At 35.1% G+C, this 20,840-nt stretch overlaps 2 protein-coding genes across 8 annotated transcripts; both read right to left on the bottom strand.

The window, feature by feature from the left end:
* Positions 1 to 9,394: 9,394 nt before the first annotated feature.
* Positions 9,395 to 13,596, bottom strand: LOC142517913 (uncharacterized). 7 transcript variants are annotated; one of them, XR_012813425.1, is made up of 5 exons: positions 12,477 to 12,692; positions 12,042 to 12,359; positions 11,106 to 11,134; positions 9,776 to 10,970; positions 9,395 to 9,679 (listed from the first exon to the last, which is right to left on the bottom strand). XR_012813425.1 is itself a non-coding variant. In XM_075620428.1 (5 exons), exons 3-5 carry the CDS (start codon positions 12,367 to 12,369, stop codon positions 10,005 to 10,007), a joined length of 1,323 nt encoding a protein of 440 aa, XP_075476543.1. In that variant the 5' UTR covers positions 12,370 to 12,476; positions 12,699 to 12,934; positions 13,413 to 13,580; the 3' UTR covers positions 9,395 to 10,004. The 7 variants fall into 7 exon arrangements, 6 of the variants coding, with proteins under 6 accessions (XP_075476543.1, XP_075476544.1, XP_075476542.1 ...); XM_075620428.1 differs by lacking the exon at positions 12,477 to 12,692 and adding exons at positions 12,699 to 12,934; positions 13,413 to 13,580 and having other exon boundaries at positions 9,395 to 10,970; positions 12,042 to 12,476; XM_075620429.1 differs by lacking the exon at positions 12,477 to 12,692 and adding exons at positions 12,814 to 12,934; positions 13,413 to 13,580 and having other exon boundaries at positions 9,395 to 10,970; positions 12,042 to 12,476.
* A 4,175-nt stretch (positions 13,597 to 17,771) lies between these two features.
* LOC142518696 (protein CASPARIAN STRIP INTEGRITY FACTOR 1-like) lies at positions 17,772 to 19,548 on the bottom strand. Its single transcript, XM_075621498.1, has 3 exons — positions 19,282 to 19,548; positions 18,926 to 18,978; positions 17,772 to 18,077 (listed from the first exon to the last, which is right to left on the bottom strand). The coding sequence occupies exons 1-3, from the start codon at positions 19,370 to 19,372 to the stop codon at positions 17,955 to 17,957; spliced, it is 267 nt and encodes an 88-aa protein (XP_075477613.1). The 5' UTR covers positions 19,373 to 19,548; the 3' UTR covers positions 17,772 to 17,954.
* Between the last annotated feature and the right edge of the window lie 1,292 nt (positions 19,549 to 20,840).

The raw sequence follows: 20,840 nt of genomic DNA, 5'->3' as shown, positions 1-20,840 counted from the left end.
TTATCGTGTGCTGAGAAACCTTAATGGTCAGAGAATCAACAAGTAGCTAATATTCTCTAATTACACACAGCAAACAAGATTGATTTAGGTGGAAATGGTGCAGATGCAATCGTTGCTGATAGGGAAAACTCACAAGACTTGTGATCGTATGAAGGTCGGGTTGGTAGAGCAATCAATTATTTTCGCAGGCTATTCGTCATTATTAATATTTATGAATCGAACATCGAAGATTAACAAGAATTGGAGAATGAAATATATGTATTCTCGTTGTCAGAGAAGAAGACAAAAGTTGAATACAATTTATGTACAGATGACTATTATAAATACTAAGAATGATCCTACATGTACATCAATTTGTTCAAGACAAAAAATTCAATATAAAAATTTATTTTGTCAAAATCTCATTATTTATTGAATATAAAATTTCGCGATATAACAGTAAAATCTCGCGATATAATGAATATAAATATAGTTGGATATATTGCTTGTACCTTTAGCATTCTTCTGAATACTAGTGCATTGACACACGCGTTGCGTGCTTGTATAATATTTTTTATAATTTATTTGATTTATATTTAAATGAGGATCAAAATATAATTATTAAAAATAGTGAAATTTTAAAATAAAAGAATAAAAAAATGATCCCAGTGAGAATTGAATCTATCTATAACCTAAACCCAAAAAACAATGACTCTATCCACTGAACCACGTATAACTGGTATTAAAATTTTAATATTTTATTGATATATATAATTATTAAAACAGACCATGACACCAAGATTAATTACTCTACGTGTCTCAAACTTAATAAAATAGTATATATAAAATGTTTTGGTAACTAATTCATGAGCTGTCATTAACTAATTGGTGACAAAGTAACGAAGCTTGATGACATCTGTTAAATAGATGTAAAACGCTCCCTCAAGATGGACAATGGATATCACGAATGGCCATCTTGGACAATACTGTATATTTAGTGAAAACGTTTGCAAGTTGACGTTGAGAATGCACATCAATCAGCTTGATAGAACCGGCAGCAACCTTATCACGAATGAAGTGAATGTCAATCTCGACATGTTTCGTGCGTTTATTAATTGTTGGATTGAAGAGCGGTTTTGGTTGTCACAAAACAATAAAGTGGGTGAAATAGCTGGAATAAAAAAAATCCAATAAAAGTTGTTGGAGCCACACTAACTCACTAGCTGTTATCCCGATTGCGCGATATTCCGCATCGGTAGAGGAACATTCAATGTTAGTTTGCTTCTTAGATTTCCAAGAGACTGAGGAATTACCAAGGAATACACAGAAGCCTGTAGTAGACCTCCGTTAGTCAGGACGTCTGGAAACGCTTTAAGTTGGAGTGGAGTTGAATAAGCAAAAAACAGCCCTTGACCTGGAGTCCGCGTGAGGTAACGGAGGAGGTGAGGAGTTCGTGGATGAGCAACAAATTGACTTAATATGTGTACAACAAACGTAATATCTGGACGTGAAATTGTGATACATAAGAGCCTACCAATTTCTGTATTGTGAAGCATCTGCAAGAATTTCACCATCAGTGCTATTGAGTTGTATTTTTGGGTCCATGAGAATTCGAACAGGTTTACAAGCAAGAAAACCAGTGTCCTCGAGCAACTGCAAGGTGTCACAACGTTGAGACATAACTATGCCATCAGTAGAATGATCAATCTCAAGACTAAAAGTATTTCAAAACATCTAAATCCTGTAAATGAATAACACATTTCATATCTGCAGTATCTTGAGAAAAGGAGCCAACAAGTATAATATCATCAACCTTAACAAGTAATAAGATAAAATGTGACCTAGAATCCCTTAGGCATAGTTTGGTACATGAGATAAGGGAGGGATTGATAAATAATCATCCATATCCAATGTTTGGTACCTTTTTCAAAAGCTCATGATATAAATAATTTTTTAGAAGGATAAAATGTCCCTTCTATTAGGTGTGATAATTTTAATTTAATGATAAAATACACTACAAATGACTTAATTACCCTCAATTTATAAATGATTTTTATAAATCTATGATAGTAGGTAGAAATTAAAATCAAATAAATATTTTTGTTTATTTGATTATATTATATAATATGATAATTATATAAATGAATTCAAGATAATTATATAAATAATTTTTTATAAATATCAATAAAATTATTAGTATCACTCGATTAACCTTAAAAATTGATATTTGGCTTGACTCACAAAATCAAGGGCTCAATTATCATATTATATAATATATAAAATTAAGTAAAAACAAATAAATCATGCAAGCACTATCGGCACATGAACAGATAAAAAATATGCAACAACTTTGAAATTATTAAATTTATTATGATAAGGTTAATTTTGTTATTACAATCTAATATATAAATTTAATCACTCTTATTAAAATCATACTAAACATTAAATATAATATCCTATATCTTATTTATCCTTAACTTATCCTTATATTATATATCACATTTTTATCCTATCATGTGTACTAAACTATGCCGTGAATAAGGAATGATCGACTTAGATTGAGTGAACCCAAGCTCAAGAGATAAGATGAGAACATGGAGTACCATTGGGCTTGCTTGAGTCCATAGATAGACTTTTGTAATTTACAAACTAATTTCCATGACCAGTAGAGGAGATGCTGGAACACTTGTAACCAAGAGGGAGGTCCATGTAGACGTCTTCAAACAAATCGCCATGTAAAATGTATTATTGACATCCAGTTGGACCAAGTTCATTTTTTGAATGGCAACTAAGGATAAAAGAACCTTCACAATGACAAGCTTTGCAACCAGTGAAAACGTTTCAACGAAATCAACACCATCTTGTTGGTTATACCCTTGAGCCACTAAACACGCCTTGTGCCATTCAATTTCACCCTTCGAATTATGTTTGAGTTTGTAAACCCATTTGCGACCAATGGAGTGCTTACCGTGAGGAAGTGAAACCACAGTCCAAGGATTATTAGCCTCCATAGCATTCAATTTAGTTTGCATCCCAATACTGTTGGTCCCACGTGCGGAATTTGAGATAATAAAACCCGAAAATAAAGAATAAACTGGACACCGAGATTTACGTGGAAAACCCCTAAAAATTATTAGGGTAAAAACCACGGGTAAGATGAAAAGAATTCAACTATAATATTTTGTGGTGTACAACTCACTCACGGTGTTTCCAAAGAGAACACACACTCTTAATACAGGAGAACAAAACACCTCACAAATATTATAGAACTAAGCACTCAAATGCTTATAGGATGAGAGAAAACTCGAAGAAGAGATGATTTCAGAATGAAGGAGGAAGCTCTATTTATAGAGCCCCTTGTCCGTGTGAACACGCGTTTTATACGCGTAAAACAATTCCTCTTCAAATTTGCCTACAACCAACCCACATTTTTAATGCATGTATTGACTGGTCCCCCCTCATTTATTTGCCCACTTGACCGACATTTCTCCCACTTGGAGATTTGATTGAGAATCAAACACATCTCCACACATCTTTTCAATCTTGCCATTCCCTGCTGCTTACGTTTCTGCTAGACCACTTGAGGATCTACACCACTCAAACTTATCAGTGTTCACTGGCTTGGTCAGAAAATCAGCTATGTTATTCCTTTGTATGGATCTTCTGCATATCCACACTTCCTTCCTCTACTACTTCTCGCATAAAATGAAATTGTACTCCAATGTGTTTCGTCCTGGAATGAAAGGCTGGATTCCTTGCGATGTGCAAGGCACTCTGACTGTCACAAAACAAAGAAACATTTTCTTGTTTGTGCCCGATCTCATCCAATAACCTTTTGATCCATATTGCCTCCTTGCAACCTTGAGTAGCTGCCATGTATTCTGCCTCTGTTGTAGATAACGCCACAACTGTCTGCAGTTTTGAAACCCAGCTTACTGCTCCCCCTGCAAGTGTAAACACATAACCAGTAGTAGATTACCTCTTATCAGGATCACCTGCATAATCTGAATCGACATAGCCCCTGAGTGTAAAATCCGATCCTCCTTAACATAATGCAGCATTTGAGGTACCCTTAATGTATCTAAGGATCCTCCTAACAGTGCTCCAATGCTCTCTTCCAGGATTCGTCATATACCGACTAACTGCTCCCACTGCTTGAGCAATGTCCGGTCTTGTACATATCATGGCGAACATCAAACTTCCCACTGCTGATGCATATGGTACTCGAGACATCTCCATCCTCTCTGCTTCACTGCTAGGACACATCTCGGAGGATAACTTGAAGTTAACAGAAAGAGGGGTCGAAATTTGCTTACTATCTTGCATGTTGAAGCGTTGGAAGACTTTCTTCAAATAATTTTTCTGGGAAAGCCAAATCTTTCTGTTACTTCTATCTCGGTGAACTTGCATCCCTAGAATCTTGTTTGCTGGTCCCAAGTCCTTCATATCAAATTCCCTAGCTAACTGTGCCTTCAATCCTTGGACCTGATCTTTGTTGGGGCCTGCTACCAACATGTCGTCCACATACAACAGCAAAATGATATAATCATCACCAAACCTCTTGAAATACGTACAAGGGTCTGCACTCAGTCTGTTGTATCCAAGGCTCATGATATAGGAATCAAATCTTTTGTACCAACACCTCGGCGCCTGTTTGAGACCGTACAGAGATTTCTTCAACATGCAAACCAAGTTCTCTTTGCCTATTTCTGCAAAACCTTCTGGCTGGAGCATATAGATTTCTTCTTCAAGATCTCCATGAAGAAATGCTGTTTTCACATCTAGCTGTTCTAGATGTAGGTCAAACACCACACATAATGTCAATACTACTCTGACTGTTGTAAGTCGAACCACAGTAGAAAATATCTCATTGAAGTCAATGCCTTCTTTCTGAGCATACCCTTTTACCACCAATCTAGCACGATACCGCTTCACTTGGTTATTGTCATCTCGCTTGATCTTATAGAACCATCTGTTACCGATGGCTTTCATCCCTCGTGATAGTGTAACAAGATCCCAAGTTTTATTCCTGTCTAATGCCTCCAATTCTTCTTGCATTGCTATCATCCACAAATATACATCCGAGCTTTGAGTATCCTCGTGGAAACTCGATGACTCACCATCCTCTGATAATAGACAATATGCAATGTTACTTTCAGTGACATAATCTGAAAGCCAACCTGGTGGTCTTCTGTCTCGAGTTGACTGCCTCACATTAGAAACCTCAGACTCAACATGTTCTTGTTCTTCGTGCTCTGGTACTGCTTCACAAGAAACTTGACATTCGTCCGTCTTATTTTCCACCTGAAAAATAGTAGTTTCTGAATTCGATGTGCCTTTGTCTCCCTTTACTTTATCTTCCTCGAAGATAACATCCATGCTGATGGCAAGCTTGTAAACAGTAGGATCCCACAAGCGAAACCCCTTTACTCCATCAGCATAACCCAAGAAGATACATTTTCTGGATTTCGAATCCAACTTAGATCTTTCTTGCTCATTGTACAGAACGTACACAGGACTTCTAAATGTATGCAAATGAGAATAATATGTCGGCTTCCCGGTCCACATCTCCATCGGAGTCTTCAGATCAATCGCCACTGAAGGAGAACGATTCATAATATAACAAGAGGGTTTGACTGCTTCTGCCCAAAATGACTTTTCTAGACCTGCAGTCCTCAACATAGCTCTTGTTCTATCCAACAAGGTCATGTTCATCCGCTCCGCCACTCCATTCTGTTGAGGTGTGTAAGCCGTCGTGAATTTCCTTTTGATGTCATGTTGACAATATGTATCAAATTCGTCACTGATATATTCTCCTCCATTGTCAGTCCTTAGACACTTGATTTTCTTTTCTGAATCAAGTTCAACCCGCGCTTTGAAATCTTTGAAGACTTGGAAAACATCTGATTTCTTCTTGATTGGATACACCCAACATCTCCTAGAGAAATCATCAATGAACGAGACAAAGTATCTCGTTCCTCCTATGGATACAACCGGTGCTTGGCAAACATCCGAATGAATCAGCTCCAATATGCTTTTTCTCCTGGCAGTAGAAGTGCCAAACTTTAATCTGTGTTGTTTACTGGTAACACAGTGTTCAAAAAAGGGTAGTGACACTTTTGTAAGTCCCGGCAGTAGCTTCCGTTCTGAGAGAATTTTCAACCCTCGTTCTGACATATGCCCGAGCTTTCTATGCCATAACACTGTTAATTCTTCACCTGAACCAATTGATGCAACAGCTAGTTCAGCCTCTTTGTGTGTTTCTCCCAAAAGTACATACAGATTTGCAGCAACCTTTTCCGCCTTCATAACCACAAGCGCGCCTTTCACAATTTTCATGATCTCGTTCTCGATACGAGTTTTGCACCCGATGTCATCCAATTACCCCAAGGACAAAAGATTTTTCGCCAGTCCTTTCACATGTCGTACCTCCTGTATGGTGCGAATGGTGTCATCAAACATTTTAATTTTGACAGTACCGACCCCAGCGATTTCCAAGACATGATCGTTTCCCATGAATACAGATCCTCCTGAGACTGGTTCATAATGATCAAACCATTCTCTTCGAAACGTCATATGCCACGTCGCTCCTGAATCCATAATCCATGTGTCACAAAATTTGTGCCTGCCTTCTGCAACAGTTGCTGCTTCGCTGAATAATATTTCACCACTGCCTGAAGTACGGGCCACATTTCCTTGAGAGCTTTTATCGATACTCGTACTCTTTCTTGAAGTGCCCTTTACCGCCACATTTAAAGCAGTAAATATTTTTCTTCTTACTTCTTGACTTTGATCTACCTCGTCTTTGACTCCCACTGGAGTCACGGTCCATAAATATTCCTCTTATCATCGGCAAAGCCTCTACCTGCTTCGAAGTTACCAACTTGTCTTCCTTATTCTTGCGCCGGCTTTCTTCTCCGAGAACCGCAGTCAAGACATCGTCGAATCTTAGAAAGCCCATAAGAATATTGTTGGTTATGTTGATGATAAGTTGATCATATGAATCTGGTAGACTTTGAAGTAGAAGCTCCGCACGTTCATTTTCCCCCATTTTATGCCACATGGAAGTGAGTTGGGCAAATAGAGTATTTTGTGTGTTGATATAGTCGGTCATCGATGAGGATTCCGTCATCCGAAGAGTATAAAGCCTTGTTTTTAGGAAAATCATGTTGTGTAGAGACTTGACCTCGTACATCTTTGTCAGAGTATCCCAGATAACTTTGGTTGTTTTTATCTCAGAGATACTTGACAAAACTTCATCTGCTATAGTCAAGTGTAAATTGGAAAAAACATTATCATTCATCTCATTCCACTTTCCATCATCCGTAACTTCCACCGGTCTATCTCCAATAGCCGCCAAGCAATTTTTCGTTCTTAAAACTGCTTGTATCTTTATTTTCCACAGCATAAAATTGCTTCCATTGAACTTTGCTATCTTGTACCTTCCCGCCATTATGTCTACAACAATTTTAGTAGACTGGACAAAATAATCTCGCCTTAAATAAAAAATCTCAAAAAATCTTTTCTGATGTGGAAGATCAGTCTAGGCTGCAACCACAGAGCATACTCAGAATTTTAAGAAATTTTAAACCAAGGCTCTGATACCACTTGTTGGTCCCACGTGCGGAATTTGAGATAATAAAACCCGAAAATAAAGAATAAACTGGACACCGAGATTTACGTGGAAAACCCCTAAAAATTATTAGGGTAAAAACCTCGGGCAAGATAAAAGAATTCCACTATAATATTTTGTGGTGTACAACTCACTCACTGTGTTTCCAAAGAGAACTCACACTCTCTTAATACAGGAGAACAAAACACCTCACAAATATTATAGAACTAAGCACTCAAATGCTTATAGGATGAGAGAAAACTCGAAGAAGGGATGATTTCAGAATGAAAGGAGGAGCTCTATTTATAGAGCCCCTTGTCCGTGTGAACACGCGTTTTATACGCGTAAAACAATTCCTCTTCAAATTTGCCTACAACCAACCCACGTTTTTATGCATGTATTGACTGGCCCCCCTCATTTATTTGCCCACTTGGCCGACAAATACGCCATTATTGATGTTTAACAGATTGATGGTAAAACTGTGCTCGGGATGGGAAGAAACACTTAGCACCAAATGTTTATACGAGAGTGATAAGGAAGCATAAGAGATGTGGTTGGACAAAGGATATAAAGTATGAGGTTCTGGAAACTCATGGTGATGAGTTCAAAATCAAATTACAGAGGAACTTACGTGTATAAAGTGGCGACCTAGTGTTTCGAAAAGAACGGCAAACTGGGGCATCACAAGAAGGTAAGGGGTCAAGTGTTTGTGTAGTCGGTTGCAGGAGAGGGAATGGCAATATCAGAAATATCATTTTGGGAATGAGGAATAACAAATTCAGAAAATGAATCTAGGATGGCAGGATCAGGAATACGTGAGTAGAATGGAAATATATCTTCATGAATATAACATCACGAGAAACAAAAGTTTCTCTTGTTTCGACATCAAGAGGCTTATAAGCTTCATACCCATAGGATAACCGAGGAAGACACAAACTCTGGCATGAGGCTGGAACGTAGTGCGATGAACTGAAACAGTAGAAGAAAAGACCAAGCATCCGAATACCCTAAACCTCGTGTAATAGACAGATTTCTTATGTAAACAGTAAACACTCAAATGGAGACTTATGTGATAGTAACTTGGAAGGGGTACGATTAATAAGGTGAGTTGCTATCAAAATGCAGTCAGTCCAGAAGCGAGTAGGAACTCTAGACTGAAAATACATAACACAAGAAACATTGGGAAGATGTTGGTGCTTTCTTTCTACTAAGGAATTTAATTGTGGACGATAGGCTCAAGAGCTTGACCAAGCGGTAGAATTGGTTTAGAATCCAGTTTTTTGGATCAAATTTGAAATCAACTTTTGTCATTTTAAATGAGGTTGGTAGAAAAAGAAATCGAAACGCAACCAGGTACTTTGTGACAAATTACAAGTTATTTTCAGGGGTTTTCTTCCACTTTGGCTTGCTTTCATCATCTGTTTCTGCTTTCCGATACTTATCATCAAATGATACTTCGTGGAAGTGCCACTACAGTGTGCAGCTTTCTGTCAGTTCAGTGCATTTTTACACACACCCTCACCCTTACGCGCAAATCCCTCCTCATTTTGGCAATAATTCATGTAAAGTTTTTAATTTTACTATTACACAGTGGATGTTTATTTGGCTATCACCTCATTTGGATTCCAGACCATAAGAGAGTTTCAAGTCATTGCACACAAGTAGATCACATGGTTCATGTAAAGTTGGCGCTAGGAATTAACCACCATAAATAATGTTTCAATCACATATTCAATGTGATATATTTTTAGGAACTTTCTTGGCCCCTTTTCCAGGTTTTGAGTAGGCCTGTAGACAACTAAATGCAGCTCAATCTGTATGGTAACCACGCATTTCAAGCGTAAACAAGAAGTTTCGTATTACAACAGAACAAATAAGTCACTCTGAAACTAATATTCCCCCTCTTCCAATATTATCACATAATGAATTGAAACTTCATTAAGTATTCCCAATCTTTACAGTATATTTCTGCAGTAGCTATTCTATGATGGTCTTCTCAGATGAAGTGACGACCCCTACCTGGTCTCTCCTCCATGTGCATGACCCAATAACGATACAATGGAGGGAAATCAAACCGATAGATCGAGGCTACAAAAACACAGCAACCCAGAGATATGACAACTGGAATATAAAATCTTCATGATAAACAAGACATCAAAGTAGCAGTTGATCAGAGAGGCGGACCTAAGATTCCTGTTGTTGAAGACGAGACAGGATGAAGGTCGACAGAATGGATTTCTAAGTGCAAACTACCAATTTAAACAACTAGAAATGAGATTATAAAAAAAAATGGGTAGAGAGGCGATTGCCCAACTTTGTCCGCCTCTAGTAGCGATACACGCATACTAGAATCTTAATATTTAGTTCCTTGGAGAGATGATGATGGACACTTGCTCTCAACCCATGAAGAAGCTCAGTTCTTGATGGATTGATTTTCAGACATCGATCTTCCCCAGAAAAAACCCTTTTTTCGAGTGGATTGATTTTCAGACATGAACCGACCAACCTTAAAGTTGAATGAGAAAGGTCGCCTCAGAAAAGGCTTTCCTCGTGAGCTCTTCATGCTCGAACTTGAGCTCATCTTCGGACCCCTTCCTTCAACTTCACTATTTCTATGGCGGTCAAATACAAAATTACTGTTGAGTTCACTATCGACAACATGTTTTTTCAAACGCTTTCTAGCCTTTGAATCTAGTTCAGCTTTCAATGCCTTTTCGGACATCTTCATGACACGTTTCTCCCCAAAAATACATACTGGGCAATCTGGGTCGTATTTGTTGATTTCAGGAGTCATATTCTCCAGGCATTCAGAATGGTAAACATGTCCACAAGTTAATACAGAAACAACAGCTAGTTCGTTGGAGGATATATGGCTGCTCCACCGAAATGAAGATCTGTCGGTTAAAAGTTTCGAACAAACACCACAAGTTTGGAGGTCCAAAGAAGGTGATCCTGAATGCCCAACAAAACAGGTATTTTTGTCTCGACTGAATCCTGAGGTTTCACTATCAAAAGACCACCTTTCTTTCCGATTAGTCAGGAGCTCAGAGAAGCCAGGGATTGACCAACAGTCAGATGACCCGCCATTAGAACCCCGGTTCGAATCATTACCCCAAGTAGGGGGAATAAAAGAAGATGCCTCATCTGAAATTGAGAATGTCGATGATTTGTATTCTGGGATCCGGCTATCGGATACTTGGTGTAATAGCAGGCGTCCAGGAGAGCGGCGATGCCATCTGGAAGGAGTCGAGTTTGGAGGAACAATGTGACTTTGGGAAGAAAAAGGAGATGTAGAAAGAGAGGAGACGGAAGGTGCTGCAGGAGAGAGATTTATAGGTGATGGACATGAAATAGATGGGGATTCTGTTGTCTCCTTCACCTGAACAGGTAACAGGGGGGGACAATGGAAACAAAGTCAAGCTTCAAAAAAGGAATTTCATGCCACATATGCATGTTTGCATGTATTAACTTTTAAAAATCAAAATAACTAACTTCATCAATACTCCCCACATACCTCCACTAGACCGCATGAGATAGCTTGATCTGCAAAAACCATGAAAAATATCAAAATATAGAATAAAAGTAAATGGACATCCCATGTTATACTACAATGATGAACTGGAGGAGAGCAACATGAAACTGAACGCCCAATATTTTTCTACTCTAATGCTACCAAAACGGAGGAGCTAATGTTCAATAGAGAAAACGGATAAAACTTGAACTAAAATTTACAACATAATCATCAAAACCCACAAAATTTGAGAGAAACAGAGAATTCTGATGGCAGATTTTCACTAAAGCGAGTAAAATAAGGCAATCTAAAGACAAATATCTTCATCATGGACCTGTATTTCTCAAAAAGAGTGTCATCTAAGAAACTCTAACCCATTGATCAATAAAAATACCTGTGCATGAAGGGGGCACCAAGTGAGAACGGATCAAACACTCTAATCTCAAATCCTATGCAAATCAGTCTCTTAAACAAAATGTCATCCTAAAATATTTAACTTCGAGTTCTACATCGACATATTAAACTTTTCAAGCCTCCGGATACAATCTACATCCTAATATGTTGTATGACAATTTCTCCAACTTTTCAATGTGTGCATGTATACTGCAAACCATCAGAAGCATAGGAAATACAAACTATTCACATTATGATCGACATGAGTGAGGTTCACCAGGAATTTAGTTTAAAGTCCCCTTGATGATCAGCGCCCATGCAAGATAGTAGAAACTTTCATTCCCAGCCTGATTTTAGAAAATTCCCACACAAATCCAACACTAACGAAATCAGGAAATGTTAATGTCATTCCTAAATTGTTGTTATTATTTGCATACCTGAGAGATTAATACTTTCATCTTGCAGCATAAGGTAATTTACAAAGCAACTACACTGCTGAATAGAATGCTTAAAATTGAAACATGAGAGACCCACGACATTACTTACCAGAAGATGGAAGCCTTAGAACCCCAGTATTTCCTCCAGAAACCGCAGGATTTTGCCAAGCAGGTGATCGAAAACTATCCGACGGACTGCCCTCATCAGAAGCAAATGCAGTTTCGACAGGTGTACTATATTTCACATCCACTCGACTGTTTCCACCATCTCCACAGTGTAACCAATTTGCAGGCATCTCTTCCCCAGCCACCCGCCGACGATTATCACGTCGAAAACTCCAGGATGGTGAATAGCGAGCATGCCTCTGCATAGTTTCATTAGAAGGTCCATTCATTATAGTTCTACTCTTAGCTGCAACACAACAAACTGCCCCCATTCTTCTTCAGTCACACGCCAAAAACTCAATAAGTTATTGTTAACGGGCCTTTCACATCAATCACCTCACAAAAAGAACACACGGTACACAAACAAAACTTAAGTTACCTGCAATTGTAGAGTTACAGTAAAGCATCATCCATCTAGTGATTCAACAAGAAATCCCTCAATTTATATATGTTAACAACAAAATTTAAAATTTATCAATTCTTCTGTTTTCTAAATCATTGGACAGCAATTATCACTCTATAAGCCTACAATATTAAAGGTTTCAATTCATCAATCAAATAGACTATAAAAAACTGAATGTCATCTAGTATCGACAATTACCTTCACCGTCTGGCTACTACACAATCTACATTCAGATTTCAGCAGGAAGTACATTATTTAACATATCTGTAAATAATCCCCACAAAAAAATTTATTAGCACAAGAAAGCATGTACCCAGAAACAGGATTTGACGTCATCTAAATCAGAATCATCGCACTACTTCCTGTCGCATAAATCAATTTTGCAAACTGCCCTCACCTACTCGTATTAAGGTATTTCCAGAGTACCAGATCACCTATCAATACGAACACATGCACAGTCTCATGAATATCAAATAGAACAGCTCACTCAACTCTTTTGCAGCTAAAATTATTCACAACATTCACACAAAAGGAACAAGAGTATTCACGGTCCAAGTCTAATAAATACCTTAACCAATAGACTTTAGACTCGTAGCAAACAAAATTGGACACTCAATTCACAAGTGCCTTCATATTTGGCGGAGAAACAGGTTAAAAAAAACCTAAAAATACGAACAGTCCGACAACACAGAGGTACACATAGATCCAAAATTCGTGCCTAAACAGCTGAAAGTCACAGTCCATACACTTGGCATCAATCTAAACATCTCTGATCCAAAAAAAATTGCACTATCACCTGATAATCACATATTTTCACGAAATAAAACACGAAGCAATCCATCTAGTTACAATAACAGCAATTACACATCGAATATCCAGATTAAAACAAACAAACAAACAAACGCAGCTTACCGATGATCGGTCGAAGTTGCTCCACCGCTTCCAAACCCTAGAAAAACAGCAGAGAGAGTTTACGTGTAACGTGTTAAAACTTATATGTAGTCTGTTTAAAATTTTATGTAATTGAAATATATACAGACACAAAGTGTACGTAGAGAGAGAGAGAGTGAAAAAGGACCTGATTCTTTCTTCAACAGCGGTGATGTGCTATTAGTTTTTTTCATAGAGGGGGAGATGACGGATTATTTGACGACGTTGGTTGTTTGATAAGCCACCGTATACATTTTCTGATTTTCCACGGCGGTCGCCTCAGATTCTAACGGCGTCATTAAGAAACGTTACCATGACACGGTGACGTTTAGTCAAACTAATAAATAAATTAATGATTAATTTATTTTAAAAAATTGCTTCCCTTGATTTAATTATTTGTCTTTTCATTTTGTATTTATATATAATTTAGTATGATTGATTTTTTTTAAAATGATAAACTAAATTTGATTGATTTTTTTAATACAACATGTCTTTGTGAGACGGTCTCACGTATCTTTATCTATGAGACGAGTCAACTCAACCGATATTCACAATAAAAAAATAATACTCTTAGAATAAAAAGTAATATTTTTTCATGGATGACTCAAATAAGATATATATCTCACAAAATATGACCCGTGAGACCGTCTCACACAAGTTTTTGTCTTTTTAATAAGCGGATCGGTTGCGATGGCTGTTTTGACTTGATAATTGTAATTAGTTAATTTAGTGCATGGAAATGTGGAAACGAAAGAAGCCAATGGAAACCATTTTAGTGGATATTCAAATTTAATCTTATTAGTTTTTAAAAATACTTGATAATTAAGATGTAAAAAAATGTATTTACTCAAAAACTTATCAATTTTCTTCCTGATATCTCATCACGCTAACATGGAAGCAAATGTCAATGTCATTGAGCCCAACCATTAAAGAACAATTCATCATAAAATTATAATTCAATTCAAATTTACAAAAATAAGTTTTAATTTCTTATACATAAATACAACTATATATATATATATATATATATATTAAATATAATCTTCGGCTTCGGAAAATTTGATCATGTTATAGGTATTAGCTTGTAAAACACGTACGCAACACCAAATAAAAACAACACCGAAGACTTTTACGATATTCAAACTCGAGATTTCGGTCCAAAATTCATATCTCACTCCACCAACTCAGCTACTTCGGATCCTGGAGGACCACAGGAAAACAATTTAACCTTTGATTTCACGTGTTATGCGCATCAGTTGCGCTAATGTCTGAATTTAGCACACAGAGTGAGTGGACTGTTGGGTAATCTGGAGCTGTGATGGTGGGCGCCTCGTTGTGTAACTGGAATTCGTATGGGATACGCGGCGTGCGTACTTCGACTGCCATGCATTTGGTCGAATTGATGTATGATCTAGTTTACTCGATAATTTTAGTGGATTAAATATTTTTAGTTTAAATATAATTTTCGCACTTATTTCTGGCCTTGCTGTTGATTGGATTTATAATTTGGTCAGGATTTTTTATTTAAAAAAAACATTTGGCTATGTTTTATTTACCATTTTTTGTTTAGTTTTATATATGGACCTAGGTAGGGGTGTGGGTGTAAAAATTAGACACGATCTACCAACCCGACACGGTTCAACCCGAAAAAAATCAGGTTGGGGTTTGGATTTGGCATTTTCGGATTCAGGCCATATCGGAATAGACCCGATAGCTGACCCGATAAAAAATGATCGGGTTGGGTTTGGTTGTGTTCTGGTCGACCCGAGGTGACCCAAAAATTTTAATTTTTTTAAAAAATATAATTAATAAATATCGCCTATATTTTTATATATTATATATCTGAAAAAATATTTATTGTGTATTTATATCATAAATTTTCATAATTTAATATTTATTTTGAATATTTTTTTTTATTTTTAAAGCAATTATTTATTTGATTTAGTAAATATACTTTATTTTTCTATAACTAAACTTTCAAATTTAAATCATATATATGACGGAGATTTTGTTATTATGTGTTTAAATTAAAATATTATTTTTTTAATTTTATTTTATAAAAAATTAAAAAAAATCAAAATCGTGTTAATCGGGTTGATTCGAGTTTGGGTTCGAGATTGGCAGTTTTCGGGTTGGCTCGGGTTCAGGTTCAAGTTCGGGTTCGGGTTCGGGTTGGGGATGAGCAATTTTTGAATAGTATTATTACTTAACCCGACTCAACCAATCCAACTCACCCGAACTGACACCCCTAGACCCAAGTTTAGAGTAACTTATTTATTATATGTATAAAATAAAAAAAACAAAAAATTGTGATCATTAAATTAAATATAAAATTGGTAGTCCACGATTTATGACCATTAGCCAATTTTGACCCATACATATTTGAAAATTGAGTTCAATTTATGACATACACACGTGTGTGTGAGAGAGATGCTAAATGGAGGAGACGATAGTTGAAAGGAGACATATTGAAAAGAATACTTTTACTTTTAAAACTATTACCGTAGGGGTATGTTGGTCTAAGTGGCACAAGTCTGGCTTTTTTTAGGGAGAAATCGCGTGTTCAAGATCCGTCGTAAACGACGTCCACATCCCTTATTATAAAATATTAATAATAATTTTATGTCTCTTTTCTCTATAATTAATTTCATCTTTATTATTTTAAACAAATTTGTGTTTGCCGTTAATTATTTGACTTCAAAATATGGGTCATTCGATCCCAACATGTCTGGATGCTTGTCTAGATCTTAGGACGTTGATATTGTGTGCAATGGAAGATATGTTTCACATGTTTTTTGTTTCAAAAAGACCCTCTTCAAATCACAAAATCGCATGATCTGTAAAATAATCAAAAAATATTTTAAAAAATTAAATAATAAAAAGCAGCTCGTGAGCTATTTGGAGCTTAGCTCGGTAAAAAAATTGTTTGAGATCGTTCGTTCAGCTTATCGAGTCAAGCTCGAGCTTAATCTTGATCTCGATATCGATCTCGACAATTTTTATCGGGATGAGACCATTAATTTTTGTCTCACTTTGCTACTTTAGTGAAATTCAAGATATTGAAATGCAATAAAATGATAAACATAATTCTTAAATTCTCAGTTTCTTAGTTGGTTTTTTGGCTAAAATTGTTCGATGGATTCTAAAACGAGCTCGAAAATGAGTTTTCATACTCATTAAACTTGATAAACGAGCTATTGACGAAACGACCACGAGCTATTCGCGATCTTAGTAATTTTCAAACGAGTCAAGCTCCAGTACAATGGTAAAAACTCGAATCGAGCTTGAACCTATATATATATATCCTAAATGAGTTGAGCTCGAGCCTGATATTGTTCGTCTCAATTCAACTCGTTTACATCCCTATGTATATTATATTTTCAAACATTTTTTAATTAATTTCAAATAAACTATGAAACAAAATATATAAGGTAAATTCCATACTACACTTCTTCCCGTGTATTTCCAACCATTGAATTGTGGTGGTTTCAACCTATCTTGGTGGGGTTTATCCCAATGCAAATACTTCTTCCATATCATATATTTAGGATGAATTTTCATTTTCGTTCCTTTCAAATATATAATCCAATTTTTATATCTAATGTTATTTTCAATCTAATTTTTTTTACAAATATAACACTATTTAATTTGATTTTTAAATTATTAATTTGTTCATTTAATTACTTAAATGTTCATTAACTGAGGGGCAAAATGAGGAAAAAAAAATTAAACTTTATTTTTTTCAAAAAAGCTGTGTAAAACAACACACGTAAGTCTAAATATATAGGATTAGGAAGGAAAGAGTATATAACAACCATTTCCTACATAGAGAGAAGTTCTCCCGAAGTAGGATAGACGAAACTTATATATGATTGTGATTCGTTATTTGAAATTCTTTATTTCATTTCAATAAGCAACACTAACATAATTTATATATACAGTAGATCTCTTGTGATACGATATCACTGATCTATATTTTAGCCGACTCGATCCATATCCGGAGTGAAAAATAATAATTTTGGCACAAATAGTAGATCTCTTGTGAGACGGTCTCACAAATCTTTATCTGTAAGACGGGTCAACCCTATCGATATTTTGCATAAAAAATAATACTCTTAGCATAAAAAGTAATACTTTTTCATGGATGGACCCAAGTAAGATATATGTCTCACAAAATACGACTCGTGAGACCGTCTCACACAAGTTTTTGTCTGGCACAAAAATTTATATTTTTTCATTAGTTGAGTTGGATAGCGAATTTTGTCTCACAAAATTGATCTATAAGAAAATCTTACATAAGTTTTTGTGATTTATATAAAATAGCTTTAAATAAAAAAGGAGTCGCAAACCATAATTAACATACGATCGAAAACTCAGCATAATAATATGCATACAAAATATTACGTACATTACTATATGTAAAAACGACACTGCCATATATATATATTTATTTAATTATTTAACATACGATCTACACACGGTATTTTAATTATTTATATTATATATATATATATATAATGACGATTAATTGGGAATTAGTTTGAAAGGAGGCTTGACCAGTGCTGGAGCCGGATCGTATTTTCCATAGTCGTTTGTTTTTACTTTAAGAATTCTTTCGTTGCGTAGTTGCCCCCATGATTCCATTTCCTGCCCACAAATAATAATAAAAAAATATTAGAAAAAAGTAATTAATAATATATATATTTATAATTTATAATAAATGTACACAAACCTATATATAGTCATAGATAATGGGTTAGTGGGTAGCCACTCGGGACAAAGTGTGTATTTTTTAATTAATCAATTTAATTTTTTTAATTCCTTTATAAATATGTGAATTTGAAATTTTGTAATTTTTTTTTTGGAAAATAAAAGTCATGCAAGAAGAAAATAAAGTAAATATAAAAAAAATAAATGCATTAAATATCATGCAAGAAGAAAATAAAATAAATCACAGAAAAAAAATTCGATTCATCAATTTTTTTAAAAAGAGATCATCAAAATTTGTATTCCAATCATTTTAAATGATTAAAAAGATTCCTAACTGGTAATCGTTGTGGAAATACCTACAAAGTCAGTTGGACTGATCAACCTCTGTTGCTTCCATGGGATAATTTTCTATTCCATTAGTGAGAGGAAGCAAGATCTACTGGATTTTGGTTGGGAAGATTATTTTAACTTTAGAGGAGTAAATTATGCATAAGTTTTAATTACTTTTTCGATTAAGAAACTATAGGAAGTTGAATCCACACTCTCCTATCTCTGTCCAACTTGCTCGTAACTGTCAATTGTTTTAGCCCAAATCCGTCTAATTTGTATTCGTCAACATTTTACGAAAATATTCGACTCAAATTGTGATACAAGTCTATTTTAAACGGTTATAAATCGATATAAATATTTATTTTTACCCGACTCGAGATGATGTACGGGAAAGAAGAAATAGAAAAACCAAGTTTGCTTACGTAAAGTAAATCTAGCTACTGCTGTCATTGTACCTCATCATCAGTTGTACTCACTTTCTTCGACTCCTCTGACTTACACAATCGCCCTGCATGCAAAATATTACTTAATTTTATCATAAAAAAACAACTTAATTTTGTTAAAACCTGCCCACCAATGGCTCTCATATCCCACCAGAAGACCGAAATTTGAAACTAGATATCCTTTTCAGTGGGGCTGGGCTGTATCTGATTCAAAACATATCAAATATATATATATATATATATATATATATATATATGTATATATGTAATTGTAATTCCAGGTGAACGAATGATAATGATTTATCGAATAGAATTTAACGAAAAAACTTAAAATTGTATGATATGGATCGAGTTGAAAGATTGAGTACCCGCTAAAGAAGTCGAAAAGAGAGCCGCGGATAAGAGGAGGAGGAGAAGGCTGATTTTCTTGATAAGAATGATTCCCATTTTCTTCTTCATGATCAAAGAAGAACGTCTTCTTTTGATCTAAGAAGGGCCTTTGCTTAACTTTGTGGTAGTAGCTAGCTCACTGCGAAAACAAAGAGATTGGATTCTTTCTATTATGTACCACTAGAAAAGCTTATGTTGTTTGCAAATAAAAAATACGATATTTTTCAAAGTGACCACGATCATTTTAGCTCTAGGGAGAGGTTTAATTTATATATTGGCCTAAAAAATGGACGATTATTAAGAAATTATGAAAATATAATATATTAAGATATTAGTCCAAAGTTTAAGCAATTACAGATTTTTAACATTTTTGAATATGTACCTTAAGTGACTAATCGAGTTATCATGTGTGATCATCGTCTACGCATAGAAACATGCTGTTTGAACTGAACGATATAAAAAATTTGAATTTTTCGTTAACTATGGGCTATAAATGTCAGGAAAGTTAGGACAATATTGAAACGAGCATAGGTACAAGTATGTGTAACAACAAATTAAATGTTTGGATCGTGTATTCAATATTTGGTTTGTTTTGACCATATATACTTACACTCTATGTCATGTATAGCTACTTAATTAAATATTAGTCCACCGACGCACTGCGTTGCGTGCTTGTATAATATTTTTTATAATTCATTTGATTTATATTTAAATGAGGATCAAAATATAATTATAAGAAATAACGAGAGACTATACTGTAATTTCGATATATAAATTGAAAAATTAAAGAATAAAAAAATAACATCAGTGAGAATTGAACCTATATAACCTAAACCCTAAGAAAAAATAACTCTATCCACTGAACTACATATAACTTGCATTAAAATTTTAACATTTTATTAATATATATAATTATTAAAACAGACTATGACACCAAGCTAGTTACTCTAAGTGTCTCAAACTTAATAAAATAGTATAGAAGTATAGATATAATAACTTATATAATATATATTCTTTAAATTATAAAACATAAGGAATATATGGGAAATGTTAATATATATACTCTATTCTTTGGAATATTTAAATTTTCGAAATGTAAAGGTGATGGGCGACGCTTTATTGTTGTTGGGGCATGCACTAAGTCTAAGTAGTTAGTGGATTAATTCATTAATTCATTAATTAATGAAACACTAACTATAGAGAAATGTTGGTGATCATCATCAAATCATATCAAGACGTGTATATGCAATTTTTGCTGAGACATTATTCGAAACACCCAAAAAGTTTGTCGCTAATTAGCATAGACACCATATACTTTCATTAATGGAATTAAGATAGAATTCGAAACGATTTTCGATAAGAAAAAAAAATGTGATTTTAGTATTTTATGTTGTCCGATTTAAGTATTCTTAATTTTTTTTTCAAATTGTACTCGTTTTTTGGAATTAAGTTTTAATATGTCACTACACACATCATCGTCATTTCGGAATCACGTAGGTATCTCATAGTTGTCATGTCCAAGAACAAATGTAGCAGA

Source organism: Primulina tabacum, chromosome 11 (assembly GCF_025594145.1).
Source record: "Primulina tabacum isolate GXHZ01 chromosome 11, ASM2559414v2, whole genome shotgun sequence".
Classification (NCBI taxonomy): Eukaryota; Viridiplantae; Streptophyta; class Magnoliopsida; order Lamiales; family Gesneriaceae; genus Primulina; species Primulina tabacum.
This window is presented reverse-complemented; position numbering and strand designations above follow the sequence as displayed.

Coding starts and splice junctions, on each gene's coding strand:
- LOC142517913 (XM_075620425.1), bottom strand. CDS start 12,507: ATGATGCTTTACTGTAACTCTACAATTGCAG. Junction 12,360..12,476: donor CTGTAACTCTACAATTGCAG/GTAACTTAAGTT, acceptor GAATGGGGGCAG/TTTGTTGTGTTGCAGCTAAG. Junction 11,135..12,041: donor TCTAAGGCTTCCATCTTCTG/GTAAGTAATGTC, acceptor TGGTTTTTGCAG/ATCAAGCTATCTCATGCGGT.
- LOC142518696 (XM_075621498.1), bottom strand. CDS start 19,372: ATGAAGAAGAAAATGGGAATCATTCTTATCAAGAAAATCAGCCTTCTC. Junction 18,979..19,281: donor CTTTTCGACTTCTTTAGCGG/GTACTCAATCTT, acceptor TTTTGCATGCAG/GGCGATTGTGTAAGTCAGAG. Junction 18,078..18,925: donor TGAGTACAACTGATGATGAG/GTACAATGACAG, acceptor ATTTGTGGGCAG/GAAATGGAATCATGGGGGCA.